The sequence below is a fragment of the Mytilus californianus genome, unplaced genomic scaffold (assembly GCF_021869535.1).
Source record: "Mytilus californianus isolate M0D057914Y unplaced genomic scaffold, xbMytCali1.0.p SCAF_3, whole genome shotgun sequence".
In the NCBI taxonomy this organism is placed as follows: domain Eukaryota; kingdom Metazoa; phylum Mollusca; class Bivalvia; order Mytilida; family Mytilidae; genus Mytilus; species Mytilus californianus.
The window spans coordinates 10,747,738-10,775,087 of NW_026262679.1; the positions used below are offsets into that span (position 1 = coordinate 10,747,738).

The 27,350-nt window shown below is 30.7% G+C and overlaps 2 protein-coding genes across 2 annotated transcripts in view; one reads left to right on the forward strand and one right to left on the reverse strand.

The window, feature by feature from the left end:
• Window positions 1–586: 586 nt before the first annotated feature.
• LOC127733956 (M-phase inducer phosphatase-like) lies at window positions 587–20,337 on the reverse strand. The gene is made up of 16 exons (XM_052243443.1): window positions 19,749–20,337; window positions 18,136–18,233; window positions 16,056–16,107; window positions 10,826–10,882; window positions 9,437–9,476; window positions 8,836–9,009; window positions 8,293–8,433; window positions 7,772–7,900; window positions 7,053–7,139; window positions 6,322–6,399; window positions 5,528–5,683; window positions 4,528–4,701; window positions 3,961–4,059; window positions 3,411–3,544; window positions 2,712–2,829; window positions 587–2,292 (listed from the first exon to the last, which is right to left on the reverse strand). The coding sequence occupies exons 1-16, from the start codon at window positions 19,910–19,912 to the stop codon at window positions 2,155–2,157; spliced, it is 1,839 nt and encodes a 612-aa protein (XP_052099403.1). The 5' UTR covers window positions 19,913–20,337; the 3' UTR covers window positions 587–2,154.
• Window positions 20,338–20,365: 28 nt separating this feature from the next.
• The window catches only part of LOC127733961 (histone RNA hairpin-binding protein-like), a 33,129-nt gene continuing 26,144 nt past the window's right edge, over window positions 20,366–27,350 (forward strand). The window contains exons 1-3 of the mRNA XM_052243450.1: window positions 20,366–20,704; window positions 25,951–26,037; window positions 27,263–27,349. Of these exons, the coding sequence (XP_052099410.1) occupies window positions 20,625–20,704; window positions 25,951–26,037; window positions 27,263–27,349 (254 nt within the window). The 5' untranslated portion in view covers window positions 20,366–20,624. The remainder of the gene's footprint in view (window positions 20,705–25,950; window positions 26,038–27,262; window position 27,350) is intronic.

Below are 27,350 nucleotides of genomic sequence, written 5' to 3' on the forward strand. Positions count from 1 at the left end.
AGAACCACAGACCTTTCAAAGAAAAAGTAACAATCCTAGTCAATTAAGGTTGGATTGGAACACACCTGCCATGTGTGGGTTCGAACTCACAACCTCCGTGTCAAGAGACTAGTGATACAGAAGATGAACTATTTAGACCACTCAGTTCCCCAGATTAGCTGTAAAATATGGTCAACTACACACAAAGGCAAACAATAGTACCAAGTATAGTTTCCTGTCAAATGGTCTCAGAGGAGTTCTGTTCACAAGGCGTTATTGTCACAAAACTAAAGAAAAATAGTCCAAGTCCAACTCTTGTAATATTTTTCCAATCAAACTGATATGGCCAAGCAAATGACGGCAAATCATCCTACCGAGTGTGAGAACTTTCTGACATACAGTTTGAGTATTGATGTGTTTCAGACAGACAGAGACAATAACCATTTAGATGCTGGATACATGGGTTTTTCTAGCTTACTCCTCTTACAGATTTCCCTACATTAGGGAATAAATCATTACTATTATGGGGGAATCAATCGTGTCCATCAGACCACCATTTCAAACTGTACCATCTAAGTTCTGGATATTTTATAACAACAGACTCAAATTTATATTTTATACATTTATTACAAATGATATATATGAGAATTTTGAGTTCCGTGGGAACAGGTAAAAATAAATAAAACAACATTAGAGGTAAGGAGTAACAACAATAGTAAGCAACTACACACATTTGTCTACACATCATTTGTCTACACATCATTCTGCCATCATGGTATCACAGATGACTGGTATCACATCTTCATATTATTCCTCTCACTTAAAATTTGTTCTACCGAAACATATATCTTCATTGTAATACTTTCTCTCATATTCATCACAGATTTCTATTTATATTAATCTAAATTTTAATCCTATTTGTGCATATTTTTCTCTAGTGATACAAACACATAAAGCAGATAATGCATGGCTTTTGTTTTCTCCTAAGTTTGCAAATGTTAGATTGTTTCACCATTTCTATAAATAACCCACTAATATTAAAATGCTAAGACTCTACTAAAACAAAAACATATATCTAGTTAACACAAGTCATTTTTAGCTGTTCACATGGTTTCCTTAAATTTGTAATTTTCCAACATGATTTGTTAACTTGCTTGACTGTTTTATTTCATAATGATTCTTCCCAATAGAAACTGTAGAATATCATCATTTACAGATAATGACTTGTGTGAAATAGATATGGAAACAAGGCAGAAGAAAAACAGAAATAAATATAAATAAGTTAAAACAAATAAAAAACAACTAACAAAGTTCACTAGAATAGTGAACTTGTTCTACTTTTATCTAAAATTGACATATTTCCCTTCCTTGCAGCTCTGATGACATGTGCTCACAAGTTCAAATATCAACAACTTTTCCATCCACATCAAATATTTCTCCAATACATCTACTAAGAGTACATAGCACTGAGTGTACCTAAAACTTAAAAGATGAGGATATAAAGAGAGTGAGAAAAAGATTAGAACTTGAGTAATCCCCCTTTTTTATAATTACAACCCCTTGTGATATAATGTACAGCATTTACAATTCCAGTGGCCAAAACCCCTCCTTTCCATTTATCTATCATTAAACTCTCAAATCACCCAATTGTGAAACTGAATTTTAGTTATTATGACTATATTGTCCTTCAAACTGACTAGTTATGATGAACGGCCAACAATCAAAAGAAATTTAGAGAATTTCAATGTGCATTTGCTCTGACACTCAAAATATCTAGTGAAAATTAAGTTTTACAATACATATCACAACATTTAAAACATGTTTCACTTCAATTACACACATGCATACACACTGACACACATACATACATACTTATACACGTCTTACATCCAGCTGTGTAGGTAATAGCACCTTATCAGCATAAAACACACACACTTCAGCACACTGGTATGAATAAATAATATATATATGAATATGATAAATATTTTAATTCTCTCTTTCACTTTCCTGTACAGGGGCTTTAATATACAAGGCATGTTAAAATGTCCATGGATGAATTGAGCACTTTGAGCTGCCAAACATGGCAAACTTTTTCAACAATGATTAATAAAACATTAAAATAGAATGTTAAAAGTCAGAGGATAGGGAAGAAAAAAGATAAAGCTAGAAAAATCTTCAGAATTTCAATGGTCGGAAACCAGGACGGTTGGTCTTCTCTCCTGCCCAAGACTTGGACTTGATTCTGAAGTGTCTGAGATCGTCGGAATGGTCTTTATGTAGCATGGGTTTGTAACTTATGGGATCACAGTATTCCTGTAAAAGAAAAGGACAATTTAATAACAGAAAACAAAATAAGATTTCTAGAATAAAAGTTTTCTTTAGCATAATATTTGTTGTATGTCTTCTTAAAATTGTTATAAAACAACTACACTACTAAAATTTATTTCAAGCTAAATTTACTGCCATATCTAATACCTATTATAAATCATACATTTTTTTAACATTGATTTTTTACTATACTTGTACTGTAATATACATTCTTACGATCGTAAATAGTGTATATATTCAAGATTGTTGTTGTACACTATAAGAGGTTGATTAAATAAGTTTTTTTAAAAACATAATTGGAATGTACTGTTTACCTCTTGATTTGATATCTTATGAATTAAAATTTTACCCTTGCAATGAATGAAGGTACCTAAATGTAGGAAGTAAAATGGTGAAATTCTTACCGAAAACTGTTCATAGAACACCTTGTAGCCTCCTTCTAATAAATACACCTCTGGGTAATGTAAGGCGGGGTAACATTCTTTGTTAGCATGTCTGTCTTGTTGACGCAAAAATCTGGACCTAAAAAAATCAAATAACTAGTAAAGTAAATGAAATGTTGGAAAGTTAGTAAAATTCAGCAAATAGGTCATTTTACAATGTATCAAGTTAATTTTTCATAACTATTCAGTCTTTCATAAAAAGATGGATGTGTGCTTAATGTACAGCAGGCTGTCTATCAACCACATTTAAGACAAGAAAGCATCCAAACAGTATGAACCATGTATTTATTAAACCATTTTACAGAGATAACAGTTGGTAAGAAGAATTATAGCCTTATTCAGTCACATTATTCTGACCACAAGCTGGCAAATATTTGCTCCTACTACTAATTGTAGTAGTAGGCTTCACATCAAAAACAGCAAAATACCAAATTCGAGTTTTGTCCTTGACCTGGCTCGGGGATCAATTCAAATTTCTAAGGCAAACATCCAACCTAGAGAAAACTGTAAAGATTAATCCTATTAATGCTTTAATACTCATTGATCTAACTGGATAAGATTTGGAAAAAATATGACTGAAATTTGGACAGTGGTTTCAACTTGACAGTAACTATAATATAATAAAAGGTTTCTATAGATCTGCTGTTCACCAAAACTTACAAATTGGGTCCTCTTTCTGAAGAAAATTCACAGTGGAAGATGAGAATGTTTCTTTTTTCTGGATCTTCTGGTTGTGTAGGATTCCTCAAGAACTCTTCTGTTATAGATTCTCTGGTGTAGATATTCTTAGCTCCCTGAAAAAAAATATGTATATATTAATATACATTCAATGATCAATTTGCTACTAAAAACAAAATAGATACCAAAATAAAATGATGTATACCAATAATCAATATCTGCATCATAAATTCATAGACCATTAAATTTCATTTTTTTTTTAAATATTGTGTGCTCATGACTGAAACTGAGCAATTTCTTATGGATTTTGCTCTTGTATGAAAGCTATATAGTATATTTCATAAGTAATGCAATATTTGGGTGTTCATAACAAATTTGTTACCTTATCTCTAGATCTAATTATTAAATTTGTTCTTGTCCTGAATATGCATGAAGTATTTGTCAATGAATGTTATCAATTTGCAATCAAATTATTTTATATGTGTCACAATGAATATATATTTATTGCAGAAATTAAACTATAAATACTTACTCTTATGTGACCTCCTTGGTATTCGTATGGATAACGACAGTCTATGATTATGAACTTTTCTATAACGTGGGAATATTCATTGTCTAATAGCTGACGTACCTGCAATTCATATATAAATATATTTAATTTCCTTTAATACTCAATAACATGTTATATTTAATATAATCATCTTCTTCTAACAAATTTGTAGAACTTTATTAATCCTCACCAACTCATTATAGCATTAGTTATACAAGTAGGACTCAGGAAAGAAACGAACTTTATAAACAAAAAAATACTCCCCCATTGTTCTATCTAGCCAAGTTAATTCAAAAATGACATAGCCTCTTGGCCAATATGTCTTATAAGATAATGTAAATTGTGTACAATGTTGATTCATATGCACATCTAGTCACAGTTGTAAACAGAACAATTCACTATAAACAGGAGAAATTTTTATCTAAATTGTTTAGCGAATCAATAAAAATAAGATTTTATACTTTCATATTTTGAAATTAAAATATCCTTTTCATTTCTACAAGATTTTTAGACTTCAACTTAAACAATGAATTTTTTAATGTGACCTACTGTTTCTGATGATATGGACTTGAGATCTTGTTTTTTGCCTGGAATGACGGGTAATGAATAAGGTTTGGAACAATCAGCAATCAGATCTGGTTCGTCATATATTTTGTTGAGAGCCATCTTGATCATGGCATCTGTCTCGGAATGACATCTGTGTAACCTTGGCAATGGCATACTCTGAAATAAGCAATCATTATTGTAATACTAAAGTATCATGTCAAAACAAGGTTAAAATGATTGGTGATAGAAAATTTATACTGGTAGGCAAAATATCAATAAATCAAAAGTAACAGGAAGGGTTTCTATTGCCAACTTGTTTACTTCTGCTGCCCCCCGAAAAAATTAACTCTAACAAAAAGTCTCCAAGTACAACTTCTAAATCATTAGCAGTTCTGTATGATTGATAGATGGTTGCTTAAGGTTCAGATGCACATTATACAGAACATGAATCATGTAGTAGGGTTTGAAAAGATGATCAATTTGGAAATCAGATATTGTAGTCCAGTGATTGTTATGTTTTTTCTGTGCTTCTTGTTTTTTGTTTATTGTTATATGGCTGAAAGATGTCTAATTTTTTCACATCTGGTTAAAATGCATTGGTTGCCCATTGTTGAAGACAGCATAATGACCTGAAGATACACAGATTTTTACTTTTAACAACTGTTTGTCTTTAAGGGAGGTTGGTTGTCTTGTTGACAATTGTCACACTTTTTTTTGGCACTTTGACTATTAGTGAATACTTGTCGGATACTTGATTGAATCAGTATCATTGCTTCATTAGAATCCATTAACACATCTCATTGTTGTTGAGGTTACAAAGTCTTTTTTTTTAAATTATTTTTAACTTAAGTACAGAATATGTGAAATTTTTCTAGGCTGCATCTTTTTTTACTTTGTTAATTAATTAATCTTTATAATGCTACTGATTTCAAGTTCACCTTCATCGACATTTGCTCAATAGCTCAATTTTATAACTGAAACTAAACTATTAGTTGCTATTTACCTTGGTCTCTTTCACTTCATCTTCATCAACAGCAAAGGATTTGCGTCTTTTACTCTGCTGGTGTGGTGTTGAGTCGTCACTTGCAGGAAAACGTTTGTTGCGACCTCTGACATCAAACGATTGAGACCTGTTGAAAAGTGATCTACTTCTTCGCAACTGCAAGTATTAACATTATTTTAAAAATAATAAAATTTATATTGTACGTGAAAACAGTTGCAATTTTATAAGTTGACACCATGCTTAACATAAAAAACATTATAGCAACTACTGTAAAACTGTTTATATTCTTTTTGTACTGTCCATCTTTCAAACCATTACAGCACCGTTGGTTAAAGAGCTACAAAACTTAGGATTTGTTTTGCCTTTTCATTTAACTCAAATTTTGAACACCCAAGGGAATGCTAAATATACAAAATGGACCCCTTTTCTCAGACTTAAGGTGTCCAATTGGCCAAATGTAGCCATGAAGCCACATAATTTGGGAATGGTTCAGTTTAATCCAATGCCAATATACTGAAAGTGCCAGGCTCTGTATGTCAAAGAACTTTTAAAAAAAAACCTTTTGAGGGATTAAAACTAGCATAGAGCATAACATGAAAGATTTAATTATTTAACAACCAATTAATCACAGATTCTGTCCTATCAGTAAATTAAAACCATTGCAATGCAGTCGCCAAAACTTATATCTTCGAAATATATTTTTTGAAATATTGAATTTAATTAGGATTTGAAATCTTGATTAAGGAATATTATCAATTTTACAAACAAATTTATTCATGAAAACATTATCAAACCTTTGGTGTTTCCTCGTCAGTTACTTGGGTCTGACTGGGTACAGGTGCACTAAACAACTTTCCAAAACTGTCTGAAACCTATATCAAATATAATTAGATACAAATTATTTTTACACCAGTTTATAATAACTATATTTCAAATCAAAAAGAAGAAATTGAATGTTATGGTCATAAATTAAGTAAAAGAGAATACAAATTTTTTTTAACTTAGATTTTTTATCATTTTCAATTGGGTAGTTTTTATAAAAATCACTTTTGTGCCCAAATCTGAAGTGACTTTCCATTTCATTTTTAACATGTAAAATGTTCCAGGGAAAAATTCTCTGTACTTTGGTATTCTTCATTTAACAAATAATTTTACACCAGCATAAAGGGATAGTGTTGATTTTTTGTGGAGTTGTAAAGCCTAGCTTGTTCTTTTTAGCTCAGATTTCTGTTTTCTATACTGTGTGCCTCACAAACAATGGACAAATTTAAATGATAAACCCTAAAATAAATTACAACTCTTTAGTGTGTCATATTATATGTTTATGTTAGGCCATATGGAATGAGATTCATGATTCTCAATAGGGCTACTACAGTCCCCTTGCATGTGCAATGCTGGGGTCAACTAATCTGTATTAAGATTTAATGGATATAAATTAAAAGTATCCAATGTTTTACCTTAAAAAGATCACTTGAATTGACAAAATTTGAATAGATAAATCAAATGTTATAAAAGATATACAAACCTTTGGTACATAATCTTCACATTCTGGGGTTTGGCTTAGAACTGGTGCATTAAACAACTTGGCCATTGTGTCAGGTACTCCTGATGACTAAAAAAAAAAGATCAAAAATAGTGTGAAATCTTTGTAACTTGAGATACAGTGACTAAATATTGGTTTATTTAGTCTTAATCTATCAATCACATCTTTCTTTTTTTGTTAATTTAATCATTTGTACTGCTTTTGTTATGTGTATGGAAAGGATTTATATTTTCAACTTTTAAGTGTGCTTTAATAAATCAGATACAAGACTGTTACAATACTAAAGTGTTCAGCTGCATAGCTGCTGGAAAACCTTTTTGTTCATATGCACAAACTTTATACCATAACTTTCAATGCAAGGTTTTCTTCCTTGTACGCAGCACAGCTACTTGAAGTGATGAAAAATCGTGTCAAATGTTAAAGTTAGAGAGCAGAAACAATTTTTGACAGACATGTTGAGTACTATAGACATTCTTCTGATATTTTGACAGCCCTAATAACATTTTTTTTTATCAACTCAATGATTACACAGAGGGTGTATAGTTTAAAAATTACAGCAATTATTATGACCAACTTTACTTGATCAGACTTGAAAATGGAATACATGGCTAAAAGTACTTGCAGTATTAACACTACAAAATGTTTTCTAACCATGTAATGTGATTAAAGGAATAAAATATATTGTGGATCTAGTTATATACCTCAGAATTGTCTTCGTGGTCTATCAAGTCTAGAAAACCATCATCAACATCTTCTTCATCAAAACTAGCCAATGGACACATCTTAAGTGGACTATCTGACTGGAACATGGCTTTACTATCTGAGAATTTCTGAAACAATAAAATATATTTATACATAATGTTCCCAAGCTTGCTGAGAATCATAGTAGCTTTCATAGGCATGCTGGAATACATTATCATCAAGGTTCTCATAAAATGATTTCAAGATTCTAGAACTCATAATCAGTCTCTAAACTTATTAAAAAATGCATATAAATTGCATCAAAAGAGTCAGGTCATGCCAGTCATCATTATTTCTTTGCAAATGTTGCCCTCTATATGATATAGCGGTTTTTGTATTTTGCTAATTGTCTCATTGAAATATACCCTACATCACAAAAACATCAATAGGATTGAAAATATCAGTGTTCAACAGAACAAACTTTTAACTATGGCTATAAAATTATTTATTTTATGTCACACATTCAGGAAGCACTACTTACTAGACCTGAGAATGACTTTGGTCTGACCCTGGACGGAGAACTTTTGACTGGAGAGTACTTCAAGGGGGAACATGTATCTTCACTAATGATCTTTAACTTGCTACGTTTTGGTACACCAACGGGTGCAGCAAATTCAAAATCCTAAAATATAAAATTAACAATATGACTTACTATGTTTTGGAACACAAATAAAGTTTACATTTAGCAAATTGAAAGCTATCAGAAAATATGCACTAATTATTAGTTTTACTTGAATTCTAGCCAATGAAAAACTATGGTTTTATGAATGTTATAATCATATATGTTGAAAACTTGCTTATTATCCCTGTGTGAGTGTGTGTTTGTTGCGTAGACATTCTGTATTGCACACATACATATATGTAACTAACAAATGTTTAAGAGTTATGTAGATGCTATTATGGCTTGGACACTTGTCTATACTTTTTTTTCCAAATCATATGTCCCTTTTAGTTATATTGTGTGGCTTGGTTGCTCTCATTTATGTTTATTACACAACACATTGTATTCCCATCCCATACATACCCTGCTGTCAAGACAAAGACCACTGTCTTGTGAACTGTTTTCTTCAATAAAGAAAACTGGTCTGTGGTTGTCTGGGAGACCAGAGTCAGGTGACATTGGACTGTCATTGTCGGCTGCTGTGACTGTATTTTCTTTGTCCTGGAAGTCAACAGGACTCAGTCTCATCATAGGTGGCTGTAATACAGGAAACATATGTAGACATATTGTAACTAAGGACAATGTAAAATTACAAAGAAGTGTCTATGATCATACTAAAAATCAAAATGTAATCTGCAGAAAAAAGGAATGTATATAGATATAAGAAGATGTTGTACGAGTGCCAATGAGACAACTCTCCATCCAAGTCACAATTTGTAAAAGTAAACCATTATAGGTCAAAGTACGGCCTTCAACACGGAGCCTTGGCTCACACTGAACAGCAAGCTATAAGGGACCCAAAAATGACTAGTGTAAAACCATTCAAACAGGAAAACCAACGGTCTAATCTATTTAAAAAACAAGAAACGAGAAACATTTATGAACCACATCAACCAAAGACAACCACTGAAAATTAGGTATATGCATTTTAAACCATTTCCTAAACATTAGTTTCTGCACTTACCGGTAACGACTGTATTCTTCTGAAAGCTATGGTCTTCTTCCTACACAGAGGATAAAATATAAAATCATAAAAATGCATAGACATTCTAAACTCTTATCTCATTGATTTCAAAACTGAATTTGTGTCTTACTGTTGACAATCATATTTTATATACTTTCCACAACTGATTTGTACTCGTATGTCTCGTCTCAAAATTCAACACCTCACATTTCTATTTGCAAGAGAAAGACTCAGTCTGTAAAAACAATATCTTGTAAAATCTAAAAATTATTGCTCATAATTATGGATACCTGTGAAACATAATTACTATGTAGGTAATTAAATCTAAAATAATTCCACACTTCAACCAAGTACTGATCAGACTAAAATAACTAACTCATTGACTCAAACTAACAGAGGTGTAAAACAATTAGCAGGTAATTTGTTCATGAAATTTAACTTTTTTAAATTCATTTGAGGTGTTTGCCAAGACATGTTTTACCTAAGATAAATCTGGTGTTATGTATAAACATGTAAGCACTCAAAGGAATTAAAAATTTATTTTATTGCTGGATTACTAAATTAAAGTTTAGTTTATCTTGTCCTGTGGTGTCACATAATGACTCATTTAACATTAAATTTTTAGCAGATAGATTTTCAATCAATGAATCAATTGTTGTCCTGTAATAAAAAAAACCTTTGCATTGTCTTTCATAAAATGTTTCTTGTACTGAACTATATCTGGACAAAAAGTAAAAATTTTGTTCTGTTGAAATACAAGGATGGTTGCTAAAATCAATCATTCAATAATTTAAGGGTCAGAGACAAAGGCCAGGCTGCAGAAACTATTTATTACTTTTAATTTTTAAAGGCCATATGAGGGTAATGGCACTAGTCATGGGGAGCATCTATTTGAATGATAGAAAAAAGCCATAAAATTCATGATTTCTTCAAATTAGAAAAAGCCAAGGAAAACAGGTCTTTAAAGCTTTATATAAACATAAAAATCTCCATATGAGTGCAAAGAATTTGGATCTTGAATGTTTGTATTTAAACATTCCAGAAAGTTGGAAAGTTGACACAAGGAAATAATGCAAAAATTCTAATTGTGCACAAAAGTAGTTGATTATACAAAAGAGGTTGAGGTACACTTTCCTCCTCTCTGCCATTCACAGAACTTTGTATAAGCTGAATTTGCACAAGGTTTTAAGGGTAGATTTTATCTGTATTTAGGTTTTTTCGGTTGTTTTCATTATTTTTTAATTGTTTTTTCTCAGTTCTGGTGGTTTATCAAGAGCAACTCTTCCAACATTCTGTATTGGTAATTTCAATAGATGGAACATTATTTCAGAGTGGGTATTTTGTGAGAATTTTTGTTATAAATACAAATATAAACTATATTTTACTTACTTAGTAAATGCTTCTGCAGGTATCTCTGGCTTGATTGATGATGCAAACCTCTGAAGGCTGTGAGAAAAAATATATAAAACAACACTTTTAAAAACCAGTGTTTAATTTTACTAGGGTTCTTAATATCAAATTTTCTGTTGAACAAAACTAATCAAAGTTGTACAAAATTATGGAAATGTTCAACATGAAGATATATCCAACAAAGATACCTGTAAACCACAGTTCTATTTGACGTAAAAGAAACATGTTTCAGTATGTTACTAAAAAGGGTTTTTTGTTGAAAAAAATATATACCTTTCCACATGATGGTCATCAGATAAATGACCCAGAATTAATCGATATAAACAATTTTTTAATTGTTGCCTTAGTATGTGTACAAAATAAAAACATTTGATCTTGAAGACTAGGAGAAACCAAATAGAATTTTATAGACCCCCTGATAATTGGTACACTGAAAAAAACAAACTGATATTTATAATAAAATTCCTGTGTAAACGATAGGTATACCAAATATAGAACAAAACCCAACCAGTAATCAATATATACGAGGGGGGTTATCCTAAACTTTCAAATGATTTTTTTCAATTCGAAACAAAGAGAAAAATTTCCAATCTTACTTTATTTTCTCTATATTGTTTCATGACCTTTAAATTTATATCTTATTCAGGGTAACTTTAACATGAAAAAATAATTATAAATGCATATCTAATTAACAGTCTGAATAAAACAGGACTGAATTTCCGAAACATTTATTCTGAATACATTTTTGTTAATTAAACTTTTAAAGTCGATTGAATATTCCTTTTTATTTGTCCTTTTATTATAATTTTTTTTTTAAATAATTATCTTCACAAAATTACTATACTTTTAAAGTTCTTCCTTCTTAAAAACAATTTTTCAACAAAAGGCCCTTTAACCTTTTAACTCAATTAACTTGAATATGTTCATTTAAAAAAAAATGTCTTGCTAAAATCAGAAATCCAGTAAGAAACTAATAAGAACATATTTTTATATGCTTTAATTCATTATTACAAAGTTACAACTAACAAATGATGCAAAATGTAATTTTGTAATTTTAAAAACAAAAATACCCTACCTCCAACTGGGGCTGCTTAAAATAGCTGTTGCCATTGTATTATCAGGAAAAGGTGATGTTGACAGTATAACAGACAGGTGTAGAATGATGGAGAAAACTAATTTACAGGTAGTAATTAGTAACCTATGTTAATTAGAGGATGCTGACATTACACAACAGGTAGCCAGATCAAAGGAGCAAATCTCTCAGTAGTCCTATGGTTTTATGACTAAAGGTACTGAACCTGGGCCATAAATATCATCTAATAAACACCTAGGGGCTACTGAGATCTTAAGGTGTGATGGGCCCTAATTAACATCCTGTGCCTCAGAACCTTTTCAAGTGTGAGATATGAGTGTTTGGTAAGGTATTGTAAGATGTCACACCTTGGCAGGTAACTTTACCTGTGAAAATTAACACATGTTCCATATAGCACAAACAAGGAACTTCCTCACCAAATATGCTGCCATTTACAGGAGCATTACCTTAATCCTTGATTTCCTCAGCTGTAAGCTATTGCTATTTAGTCTACCTTTATTCTAAAATATTTTTTTTTTCTTTTCACTTTAAACTACAGTACCATTATATAACAAATTATCTTTATATATATAATTTAATAAGATTTTGTCCATATTTTTTTTTTATCAACCATGCATTGAATGTGATGTGGAAATGAACTAGGTAACAATGAATAACTATTTTTTGGCTGAAGTGGTTACAACTATTTTATTGACTTTTATCACTATAATCTTAGAAAGTAAACAACCTATCTTTGGTTTGCAGATAAAAATCAAGTCTTCTTATCAACAAACAAGGAATGTCTTTGTTTATTTTATCTGGACCATTGGAAATATACAATTCATACATATTTATTATACATGTACAATACACAAGTTTCAGGAAATAATATTCATCTCATAATGAAAGTTATTCTTATACATACAATTTACATAACATGCTAAAATGGGATTCGTTTCAATATAATTGAATTGAATGTATGTGACTTTAAATAAAAATTCAAATTTAATTTACCCAATATATTTATCTATCTGACCAATGAAAACCCTTCTTTTGTTCAAATAAACAAACAAGATTAATAAGGTTTGCCTCTCAGGTGTTTTTTGTTTAGATAACAATTTTAATAATCTTATTAGCACTTAATTAAATTTACAGGTTGCTTTTTAAATAATAAATATTCAGTATTCATAACAATAAATGAATTAATCTGTTTTAACAAACACCATTCCTTAGTAGATTGTTCTTGTTATATTTGAGGTATGTTTGATATTAGGTGAAAATTTCCACAGTAGGCCTCTAACATGTGGGTTTTGTTAAGAGAACTAATAAGATAAGCTTCATGTTGTTTCTCAAATTACCTTGACCTTAATTGAGTTACCTAATATAGGTGTAACTTAATTCTGAACACTGTAATACTATTACCACTTATTTATACTGAGGTTTTCTATAAAAAAGCTTTTGTTTAATGCTCTGATACCTTCAAAGAATAAATCCATTTAATTTTAAAAAATAAGATTCTTTGCTTGAAATACAATATATATATATTAATAACTAAAAAGACATGTATTTAATGACTTCTCCAATACTTGTGCATTATTTTAAACTTGAATAAAAGAACAACTCAAATACAGAGACTCTTCTTCAAAATGAACATATTTCAAATACAACATATTACAAATGACCATAAAATATCTGATTTTCAAAGCTGTTTGACTACTTTTTTTTATATAAATTGACATGTTCAGTCTAAATTTGATTTAAAGTATAACAGCTTGGGTTTATTTGAATGACTGAACAAAAGAAAGTTTTTTATAATCTACAAGATTTCTAGCCCCAGAGAACTTGTACAGAAGCTGTGAACACACAGGTAACCAGGTCATGGTCTGATCGGTTATTGATCACCAAATCAATCATTTGATCAGCAGGTGCCCCATCTATTTACTAATTATCATTATGTAATGACTATATATTTTATCATCCACTTGTCAGACATATTTTATAGCCTTCTATTCACTTATGTCTATAATCAAAAATATAACCAATGGTTATCTTGGGAAAAAAAAAAACCCCAAAATCTCTTGACCACCATTCCTTCAACTTTTACTAACTACAAAATGCCTGCATAACCAAGAGAAATAAAGCAAAAAATAAGCCTGTGCAAATTTATTTAAAAATATTAGAACATGAATAAACAACAGAAGCTATTGATAACATTTTATCCAATAAAGTAACTTTAAATTCAATTGTAACTTTTAGGACAGCAGATGGAGTCATTTGTGAATGAATTATAGTCATTTAAGGTGAATATCTCTTGATTTTGTACCTGAACAGATGGTAAAGTATGAATGGAAAAATGTTTAAGGTGAACGTACCCATACAAAGAACAATACAAATTTCTGCATAGTCAGGCAGATGCAACAGCTGAATATTTCTGCTGATGTTTGAGATATGAATAAAATCTCTATTCTCCAATCAATTCCTAGTGTTGCAGATGAGATAGCTGCAGTCAAATGAACAAATTTCAATAAGAGCTTGTCAGCAAGGATCAATATGCTATGAATGCATATCATTTTGAAATTTAAATCAATGAGATACTCGGAAGAACTCTTTTTTCCCTTTCATGTAACTTTATTTCAACAAAGCCATTTTGCATAATAAAAACAACCTCAACAAAAGTTTCTTACACACAAAGCCCTCAAAATCAGAAATAAAAACCACCTCCAACCTCAATCAAAGACAACAAATATCTGTAATCTTCAACCTGCACTTGAATTCTTGAGAGACCATCTTTTATTTTCTGTTACCCTATCCCTAAAACAATACATGGGATGGTCAATAATCAAAATTGAACTTGTTCAACATTTACAACAAAAGATTACTACATTCAGTGTTACAGTATTGATTGTCATTCATCTTTTACCCATTATAATCTTCTCATCTTTAAAAAAAAACAAGAAAATAAGCTTGCCAACTATTAAAATTCTCTCCATATTTAAACACTCCAATAATTACTATAAAGATAAACTTATGTCAGTATTGTAACTTGTCAATAAATAAATCCTAACAATAATCGCAGCTTTGGGTCATAAAATTTTAATATAACAATTTATAGGAAAATTTCATTCATCAGTCAGGAGTTGAAAAAAGAAATGTTATTTTTTTGTAGAAGCGGATTGATATGCTTTTGAGCTGTGACAAGATGATCCTGCAGCCTCACCCATGCTGACAGACAATAGACTGATACACACCACCCCAGACAGGACATGACAATGTACTAATACACACATACTGTTCATGACAATATATTCCTATGTAATAGGTCTGACACCAAAGCCATCCTACTGTTTGACAATGTTTCTGACATTTTATCCCAGTATGACAATACATTGTATTTTTGTAGTACATCTGTTTTCTCTTTGTTTTGTTTTGCCCACTACTTGTCATGAAGGTAAATTACAATTTAGTAAGTGATCTGCAATAGATGAGGCCTCAAATATTTCCCCAAAATTCCAACTCTGATTACAAAAAAAAATTCTGATTTGTACATACAATTCATGTGGAATACAATTATATCCTAACATGACTAAGAAGATAATTGCTACTTTTCCATGTTTATTACAAAACCAACAACAGATCAAAACTTCACTTTTTGACTAAAACATATATTTTATTTCAGAAGAATCCACGCTATATTTAAGAGTCTCATTTTTTTCAAAATTCACAATTGAAATAGAATTTCTCAAGATGATTTGCAATTTAATCTAATTACAAGTTATAAATTCTATTAACTTACTGTTTATTTAAGATTAACCTTATTTTTTTAAATAAATACATTTAAAATATTTTTGATCCTGTTCAACTTAACTTTATACAAGATTAGTGATCTGTTGTTTGTATTTGGACTAAATCTGTAGATACTCCCTAGATTAAGGCCTTGGTAAAGTCAGGATTTTATGGTTTTATGAGATTTGGAATGACCATTCATTACATCATTATCCTGTCATAAAGCAAACCTGTACACAACACTAATGTTTCTACTAATGCCTTTAATTATAGGCTGTCAGTCAAATTAATTAGATCATTATATCCAAAACTACATGGGGGCCTCTTGTCTTGTATAAGATAAATGTTTCTTACCTCATTTCTAATGTGGGTGAATCCAGTGGTGTAGGAGAGTCCATGAAACATCCTAAAAAGATACCATAGATTGAAGCTTATCACATGCCATATCATTTAAAACTAATATAAAATACAATTACAGACACAACTTAACATAATGTATATATAAGTATAGCTATCTTACCATAGTTATGTAAATCTAGTTCCTGACACAATAACATTTCAACTCTTTTGAGAATATAAAAATCAGCGGTGTTGTTTTTGTATTTCACTTGAAAATAAGGAAGTGTTAATTTGGATATTAAAAACCATCAAAATTTGACAGTTTTTGTCCTTTGATGTAGTAACCAGTTTACTTGAACCAGTCTCCCCACAAAAATATCCTTAAGACAAGTACGACTGGTTGGTTGGGTGTTATGTACAGGTGAATATCAAAAGTTAGAACTGTAGTAGATTTAATTTGTCTAATTAGACAATAAAAACAAGCTGTCAGAGAACAATTTAAATATTTTATCATGCTCTGTCTTCTCCCTTAGGTCGTACATGTCTTGTTGGACATATTGTTTTGGCTGATCTGCAGATATCAGTATGATATTCATCAGGATTTATCCCAAGATACTGCATTTTTATTGTCCTAAATTTCTCAAATATCACACTTGCACATCCCAAAAGGCAAAAATTATTGTACTAAAGAAACTTGACAATTTTATCAGAAAAGTCCATGTAATCAAAAATCAATTGCGAAATTCTGACAGTTTTTATGAGTGATTTTATCATTATTACTCAGTGATAGAAATTCAACTTATTGTACTAAAGAAACTTGACAATTTTATCAGAAAAGTCCATGTAATCAAAAATCAATTGCGAAATTCTGACAGTTTTTATGAGTGATTTTATCATTATTACTCAGTGATAGAAATTCCCTAGAACTTCTTCTTCTTATGTATGAGATCCTAAAAAATGAAAGAAATGAAAAAATGTTTGAAACTAATTGAAAGAGTACAAGATCAAATTGATATCCAGTAAAAGGCTTTTTTAAAAAGCATTTAAATTTTCAATTTAGATGCAAAATTTTCATTTAATGAAAAATTTGCTGGTTCATGGGTCTCAATTTTAACTTAAATGATTAATATGTCAACAAATATATATTGTTTTGATTTTATTGGGTTGTCCACTATGCAAACTCTAAACATGGATTACAATACATTCTTATTTCTTACAGCTTTAGATCTTCATTAAATATAAATTTTTTTGTTGCCTTGTGTGGATTGTACAATGTATCTCTTAAAACGGACAAAAATAAAATTTGGCCAAAAAAAATAATTAAATGAAAAGGGAATTTCATGGATTGAGATAAAACTTTTTTCCAATTTTGTCCCCAAGGCGATTGAGGTAATCAAATAATTATAAAGGTGAAGAAATGTCCAAAGTGGTCACACCTCTCACAGTGGAGATTACATAAACTTAAGTGGCTTTTTGTAAGGCTTTCACTTCTATTTTCTGCCTCATTGGAAAAAAATTACATCCCTTTAATTGTGTAACTAATGAAGCCCTTAAAACTTTATTTTTCTTATGTGGGGAAAAGGATTCAGGATTCTTGTTTCCTCTTTTTCTTGTACAGATAAAAACTATTACTTGAGATATAGATCACATTGTTCAATAGTTCTAGAATTTACATTTCTTCTTTGAAATAGATATTTCCTGTGATCCAGACTAAAAATACAAAATTTTCTGAAGATGATCCTGTGTAGTCAAAAATAAACATCCTGAAACACTTGTCAGATTTCCTGTATTTCAGTCATCATAATACACAAACAAATGTTCAAAACATCAAATGTGATTGGTTGTTTATTCTTATTTTCAAATAGTATACAATAATTATATAAAGAATATATTCTGCTTTAGTTAGCTAAAAATACATAAATTTCAAAGATCTCATTACCTAATCTATCACTTCTGCACAAAAATTTAGAACTAACAAGTTTAATGCCTTATCCCTTCCAGGCAAGTTTCAATTATTTTCTTTAAAAATGGTTTTGAATGTAATTACAACGAAGGTCTACTTTTCATGTTTAAATCTTAACTATAAATGTTTTACCTGATTCTGAAGAATCAAGTCGATCAGGCGTTGGTTGGCATTGTGTGGGTGGTGTATCGATGCTGGATAAAGACAACTTTCTTCTTGGTGTTCCTCCTCTGGAGATGAAAATAAATGGTTATTAAAGAAATAGTTGTATATTCAAACACAAACCAGATTACATATAACAACAAGCATTTTCAAATTCATATATACCATATATCAACCAGCAAATGTTACATATTACAGTTGATTATGCAACAGGGAATTCTATTTAATTTAATTTAACAGTAGTATAACATGAAAGAACCTCTGTTTACATATGCCATAAAAAACAAAACTTCAATCAAAAATACAATTTTCATAAATCAACATATTGACAAATGAGTAAAGTCATCTTGCATCATAAATACTGTAAGATTATGTTTTGACTTGAGGGGGCAAAAGGTTTTCCAAAGTCCATTTAAATTAATACTTCCCAATGATTGTACACCCTATGGGAACATAAAATGCAACATATATTTTGTTCTGTGACAGTTAACATAAATTTTATCAATAGTAACAGAAATACCAAGTATCTACCTTTCAGTTTTAATAATGCAATATTTTACTTTTATTTGGTCATTTTCATACGGAAAACTTATAGGTCTTGTAAATTTATTATGGGTTTACCTTTAATATTACTATTTATTAATTTTAGTCTTGGCAAAAATTTCAAGAACATATATAAGTTTTTCTTAAAGAGATAGCAACAGTGTATTATGTATATGTCTTCCAGACCAGGACTGCTTTATTATAAAATTATTCCTCTCACATAGCTCTATTTATGAAAATACATTTACATGATACGTATGATGATACTTTTTTTTATAAATCTTTATCTTTTCAACATGAAAGACATTTCTTGAGTAATGATTATACCGAAATTTTATGTAAATTCCTTTATATACATTTTACAGTTACAAAAGATGCACAATCATGAGGTTTAGTTAAAAGTCTACAATTTAAGCTTATGAAACACTTATCGGCTATATTACCTTGATATGGATATAAAAATCACCCTTCAATATTTTTTTAATGAAATTTCAGTTTCTGCATCAAAACTTAAAAGTAAAATGTAAAACTTTACTAAGTAAAGAAACATAGTTGAATATATATTTCAAATATAAATTAGTTAGAAAATGAGATAGTTATAATAATAAAGTTGTGAAGGGAGAACATATACATTTGTACATAAATCCAATTTGGCATTCTTTTTTTTTATCATTATAACACTAATCCATCTGCGGAACCGTAGCTATTTGTATAGGTACCGATGATATTTTTTGACGGTCCACAAATGTAAGAGCTAGGTTTTCCACAGCTACGCTACATGAAACACTAATCCTGGTATCATCATTAGATAGATGATTTCTGGATTTCTGGATTTATACCCAGGCCAGTCAATATTCTTTTGAAATATAACTTTTTTGATGTCTGTCTTATTTGTATTAACCTTTCTGATAATACACAGCAAAAAGCTATTGATATTAATTATATAAAAAAAAAACTATGTCAATGGAAAGAACAAGTGATTAATATTATTATTAAGGAATCTATTATAACACGTATTTATATGCTGAAACTGTTCTTACCTCCCTGTATGTAGTTCGCTCAGATTCTGGGCAAGATTGGTGACTGGTGAATTCATTTTTGATGGTGCAATATTAAGTGCATTCAGAAAACTTAAATTATTGCTAAGATTTTTCAATGGTAAACGCAATCGTGGAGGCTTCTTTGAAATGCTACTTTTAGACATCTTCCAAAATCAAGGTATGAAAATCTAAATGAAAATGAAATGAGGGTGGTGATGATGGTGATGATGATGATAACGCTGACAAGGAACTGTACATCCAGATATGAAGTTTTTGTCCCTCAAATTTCTACCAGTGCACTTATCTTCCGTCCTACTGCTAAATCATAAATGGAATACACAATGACACTGCCACAAAGCAACCGCAAGAGTTTATCATGAACTGTTTGCCATTTTTACTTGTTCCACTCATAAAATGAATAAAAATGCGTCTACTATCTTGTACTATTCATTCATCTCTATAACAGTACCAATACACTTTTCACATAGTATATTTTTGTAGATCAGATGTTCTTCAGCTGTTCTGTGTCTAAGAAGCCGCCGTCCGTTTTGAAAAACAACACAGATCTAACCAATCAAACTTCGGGAAACGAAGCATGTACAAACAGGAAGTAGATTTGGAGGCAAGTGATGTGTATTGGGTTAAATGGACAAAAAATATTTTCTTGGTTTTCAGTTGCCCTTAAATTATAAAAATTAATGAAAACATGCACCAGAAAAATTAAAGATAATTTGTGCAAATAAAATATAACCTTATGAATATTCATAATTCTTTGTTTTGGAATGAGCGCGTGCGTAAACTAGTGGCGGGAGTTACAGCTTTGAAGAACAACAACAGACGGAAGAGAGAAAGAAGGAACGTTACAGAGACTTAAAAATGACAACTGAAATGAGAAAAAGAGACTTAGATGCACACAGAAGATCGAGAGATCGAAGAAATCAACACTTTTCCAGAAGGTTAAATTTGGTTTTGACAACTTTCAGCTATTACAGTAAAGGAATAGGGTGTTAACACGCCTGGTAGTGGTAAATCAAATCTCCACCAAATGGTTATTATTAAAGCGAGAAAAAAGTTTACTGGCACTTCCTGTTGAGCTTTTCTGGTACAAAATATCAAAATTTAAGATAGGGTAGGTCGACTTTTCATCAATTAATTGTCAATCTGTAAATATTTTTTTTGAATAGGACTAGGACTAGGAGAAATTATTATGTCATGCCATAGATATTAAACTGAACGAGAGCTTGTCTCGTTCATTAGACATTACTCAGACCATTGACATTGTAAATTAAAATGACATCAGAATGACTTTTCTCCATCTGGTAAGTGCGGCCAGCTCAGTGAGTTTTTGACAAAATCACAATGAGTTAATCAATATGTAACGTATATATCAGTATATATGGTCAGACCGTCAGATCATATGTTTTCGTACGTCATATGAATTCATACTATGCATGCTTTTACAATGGAAATTGTGACGTCACAATGCATTCTTAATAGCATGAAAACCCATGAGACGAGGATAAGTTTCTTCTTTGTCACTTTAAACGTATAATAACAGGTTTTTTTTTATTTCTTAACGAATATAATTTTATTTAGCTGAATATGTTTTAAAGTATGTCAGGTTGAGATTGTCTGGTATCTGTAATTTTAAATTATATTGGTCCGAGTAATGAATGAGACAAACTCTCATTTAGTTATCTATGGCATGACATTCTCCTATTTAACAAAATATTTACAGATTGACAATAAATTGATGAAAAGTGGACCTACCCTATATATATTTTTGATATTTGTACTAGAAAAGCTCAATAGGACGTGCTAGTAAACCTTTTTCTCCCTTAACCATTTGGTTGAGATCTGATGGTTTACCAGGCATGGTTAAAGAGTTTTAGCTCAACTTTGAGGTTAAGAGATTAAAGGATTTTTTGATAAAGTGTGAAAGAACAGTCAACACATGAGCTCATAAGAACTTACTGCTGATTATATAATGTACATAACAAAATATGCGATATAATTTTGGTTTCGAACCTCGAGAGTTTATAATTCATTTGCTACAATACTTTTGTTATATAATCTTTATATGACCATATGTCAGCACACCAAGAGGGGATGAATGATAGGGACGAGCTGTCAAGCTTGGTGATAAATGAAGAGTTCAAGAAATTAAGATGAAATATATGATAAGGTTGAGAGCATTGATTAAATCCCAAGTAACTGAAACTAATCAATTTTGATATATTTCAATTTTTGACAGATGTTCTGAAAACCTTAATACATATCATAATGTGTTCTCATTCTGATATGCATGTAATATTTGCCTGTTGACATTAAATACTAATTCTTCAGCATCATCCAAATGGTTCTTTCGGTTTGTTTTTTAATTACAAGTTTGTTTTCCTTCTGTGAACAACCCATTCTAAAAATTGATGGCAATAGACCATTTTCGAGTTCGTTGCATTTGGTTTTAATGAACATCTTCTTCCCATGTTGAACAAGTGGTGCAAAAAATATTATGCTATATTGTATAAATTATTTGGCAAATTAAATTCTTATAATTGATAATCAGCACAGCTGTCATTTGGGAATTGTAATTAAGTACTATGGAACAAACATTTTTTCTAGTATATCTGCATAATGACGATCACGAAGATGCTTGAAAAACTTTTAATAGTGCAGGGATACAGGTGGTCCCCTCTATCTGGTAAATGACGTCATAAAGGCACACATAATTAAAGAACTTTTCCGGTGAAGGACACAACTTGAAAGTGGTCAATTGAGCGAATATATTTTATTTTGTTTCATTATATAATATATTTTGATTGATTTTTATTTCGTTTCGTTTTTAAAGCAATTGCTTTAATGCCATCGCGTATGGCCATCTTTGTGACGCAAATCAGAGACTCCGCCCAGATCAAGCCATAGTATTTTGTTAAACAGGCTCCTGGTCTGTCATTCTTAAACAACTATGTATGTTTTCTAATGCAATACATAGCTTGAAACTTTTGAAAAACGTTAGTGGATTTAAGAGGTTTCAGCATATGTTCTTGTAGATGTATTTTTGTATTTAGGGGGACAACCGTTTGACTAACAAAAAACATAGAAGTCCGAGTGAAAAAAAGTGCATTTTTATACCTGCGATTCCGTTCTCTTTTCGTACGATGTTTCAACAAAATATGGAATCATTTCAGTTGTTGATTTAGTATTGAAAATTTTGCTGAATTATCTCTTATTAAATACGGTTTTATATGTTTAATTGGTGTTTCTCTAAGAAAGAGGCCAGGTGCTCTTGTTCATTCATAAAATTATCGTTCATTCATAAATTTATCGTAAAATCAAAATCACTACACAGGTTATACGTAGTGTCAAATGATTACCTGTAATCTAAAAATAGACAAACTTAACTGACCTATTTTGTTGATTTGTTTGCGCAAATAATTTAGCGGAACGAAACCCTTTTTTAAAACACATAACAATAAGTTCATTTTCCTTTTTTGTCATAAATCCGTAAGATTTATTGATCACCTTATTAATGAAATGGACCAGTCAAAACGTGGTAGATGCCAAGTCCAGATGAAGAGATATTTACAATTTGGGATTTTCTAGTTTCATAGATTCATAGATTGAAAAAAAGTACGTCGTGTTGGATATCTTCGGGATTCTTGAGAATTATAGTTATCTCGTACCGCATGAGGATGACACATATCAACTGAGCAATAATGTTTGGGACTTAGTTGTAAGAAATGAAGACAAAGTAACATTATGAAAATATTTTTAGTAAGCTGAAATATATATTTATTTTTTACATGTTTATGTCTTGTATTAAAGATATTTTATTTATTTCCTGTTTTTCAACATTTGCGTCTGGAAAGTTGAAATGTTTTAATTGAATGGTTAAATTTAAATTAATTATGATAATTGTTAAAATTAAATCAATAAAGGAAATTATTGCCCAGTTACAAACACTACCAGGGGATAATTTCTTTTTGAGTTATATGTTTCAACACATGTAAATTTGACCCCAACTTTAGCCTGGTAAACGTGTTGTCTTCTTGTGAAATATAAAACAAATGACTTTCTGCTAAAGTCTTTTATTGATATAAAGTTAAAACCTTCTTACTTCTCACTAGACAACACTCCTGTCAGGTTTAATTCTTATATATATGTGGATGAAAAATAAAAGTCCCCAAAACATTAACATGGCAGCAATTGCTTTTACAGCCTTTAAGGCTTTGATTGTTTTCATTTTTGTTGATTTCGTTTTGTTTTGTATTGTTCTGTTTCTTTCATTTTGTTTCTTTCGCCCGGATAACTTGTACTCGTAGACCATGAAGTGTTTGGAAACAGGAATTGCATAACTTCAAGCTTTCTGATAAAATAAACTTTCTTTAAAATATAAATTGAACCATGTGAACCAACTTATGGTCTGGAAACAGTCATATTTTGCAGACATGAAGAATTGTGAAATGCAAAAGAACGAAATGGTATTGGATTTCCGTCCAGAAAGAAAAACTGTTTAAGAAGTTAATTTGGTCATTTCAATTTCATTGAAATCAAAAGTATTTATTGCCATGTTGCATTAATTTTCTTTTGCAATGCTTTTCAAGTAATAATACTGCCACTTGGTATTGTTTAATGATCCACAGGCCCCCTCAAATAACGGTTTAAATAATGCCCTTTTACCTGTGTTTATACCAAAAAGGAGTCTGTATATATATATTAAGTTCAGATGATTTCTTCATGTTCTGCACTACTTATTAACTTCAGCAAAGGTTATCAACAATTCTGATATGAAAATTAGAACTATGACTATGAAGAAAAAGTGTTTTTGGTCTTGCTTGTAACAGAAGTCACGGAACGCGAGACATAAGGGTTGCTTCTCCAGCGACGATGATGATGATGGCGTCAACAATTGTTAAGTTTTCTGCACAAGTTAGTTTGATAGGAACTACTGTAATAGATCATTGATATTTAATATAAAGTTGCATTACTATCAGTACATATCAGTTTGACGCCTTTTTTTAGGCCCTGCCCCCTAGGTCATGAATTATATAGCAATTTTCAATGTTAAGTTTTCTGCTTAAGTTAGTATGTTAGGATCAACTTGTAATAGATCAATGATATTTTGTATGAAGTCACATTACTATTGGTACATATAGTTTGACGACTATTTTCAGGCTCTGCCCCCTAGGACATGGTCCAGTGATTTTGAATTAATTAGCAATTTTCAATGTTAAGTTTTCTGCTTAAGTTAGATTGATAGGAACTGCTTACAATAGACAACAATATTTTCTATAAAGTTACATTATTGTCTGTACATCTCAGTTTGTCAACCATTTTCAGGCCCTGCCCGCTAGATTATGGTCCAGCAACTGAATTAATAAGCAATGTTGCTGTCCATCAGATTGTCTTTTTCTGATTTATGACGACAGGCGATATATATCTCTGTGTCAACAGTTTATTTAATAAATGTACTTTATTAAACTATGCAATACACATGCATGCAAGTATCCTCCTTTTACAAGATTAGATGCTTAACATTTAGTGATGCATTTGGGGCTGTTTCTAATTTGGGTGTGATTGTTCATCAAGGAGACAACCATATTGTGAACACTTTTAATGAATTAATAGCAAAAAATGGTTTTATCACTGTGTGTTGCCATAGGCTCATAGTAGCTTAGCTAAGTTTTATACTATGTTTTGAGAAAGGTAGTATCCTGAACTTTACTTCTAGCTATGACTCATGCTGGGGACTGTCCATTTGGTATTTAGAAATTGATTGATTGTTATGCTTTATAACTTCCATTAGCAATTATTTCGGTCATAACCAGAAAGAAAACAAGACCCATGCTGATGTTGGCTTTTGTTTATTTTGGGTGTATAAATATGCAAACATGATTGATTAATTGTTATTAAGCTTAATGTTTAGTGGCAATTATTTCATGCATATTCAGGAAAGGAACAGAACCCATGAGGGGAATTCTGGTCTGTTTAGCAGTGTTCAAACAATTGGGATAATTTTGTTAATTTGAATGGGGGCAAGTTGAACTTGTCTGATATATATTTAGCCTTTTATTTTCAGCTTGCAGAAACTGATTGATTGGGAGATTTGTTTCAATAGTTTATTTTTAAAAAAAATGGTATATTATTGTTACATCTTACCAGGTACATGGAATTATTCACCATTTTGCATTTCCTTTTTTAGGGAAGAAAAGTCTTCTGGACCACTTAGCCCTCTGAGAAGTCCTATGAATAGAAAAATACAGTCAGATATTAACTGTGAAAAGAACAGGTAACAAACAGTGACTCGATGAAGTTATCCTTAAAAATCTGAAAACTTGAAAGCCCATAAATTTATACAATCCACACTGAAGACCAATATTAGATTCAGTACACACCACAAGTGGGAGATTATGTATAAAATTTGGATATTCAGAAATCTCTAGCTTTAGAAATTTTTATAAAAAATTTCAAAATTACTTTCATTCACGATCTTTCTGAATTTCTATGGTTTTAAAAAGTGTTCTCTTTATTTTTTTTTATATTATTCAGTTATTTGTTTCAAACTGAATACTAGTTGTATTCCCATAGCAAAAATGGTATTTTCCCAACTCACTTTAAAGAATATTCCCAAGTATTTCTTTATTTGGAACACTGATAAATTCTGCACATTTAGAAAAAAAAATGTCAATTTAACAAAAACTAATAGGGGGAAAAACGATCATGGTATTACACCTTTATTGACTTACCAATAAGTGGTGTAATACTGATGCCTGCCTTTTTTTAATTTCCTGATTTACAAATTTGGTGGATCAGAAGGGGCATTGATAGGATTTTTAGTGTTTTAATGATGGCAAGAAAAGAAAAAGGTAGCACAATAAACTCAAAATAACTGTAGGAAAACAATGTAATACTCTATGGTCAGGTAGTAAGATGCAAGCTAGATCGAACATTACCTGTAGGAAAACAATGTAATCCTCTATGGTCAGGTAGTAAGATGCAAGCTAGATCGAACATTACCTGTAGTAAAACAATGTAATTCTCTATGTTCAGGTAGTAAGATGCAAGCTAGATTGAACTTTACCTGTAGTAAAACAATGTAGTCCTCTATGGTCAGGTAGTAAGATGCAAGCTAGATCGAACATTACCTGTAGTAAAACAATGTAATCCTCTATGTTCAGGTAGTAAGATGCAAGCTAGATCGAACATTACCTGCAATTGATTTTATTTTGTACATGATATACTAGGAAAACATTTAAGTTTATTTCGATACATTATTTGAAATATGAGAAATGATCAAAAGGAAAAATGAGAATTCCTCAAATTTATTTAAAAATCACTTCTGTTCTTCTGTTATTGCATAAACTGACATAGGTTGGATGTTTATAGTCAATCAAAGTAGAATCATGATGTGTTAGTCTTATTCAGTAGATAGCATATTCACTCTTTTGCAATGGAATGGTTTGTTGAAGAAATGTATTATTTATTTTACAAAAAAATATGTTGATATTTTACAGGGATAGAAGAGGATGTTGGAAGCAACTGGGTCTTACTGATGAGTTTATGGATGATGAAAATGAGTACCCAGAATTACAGTGTTCAAAG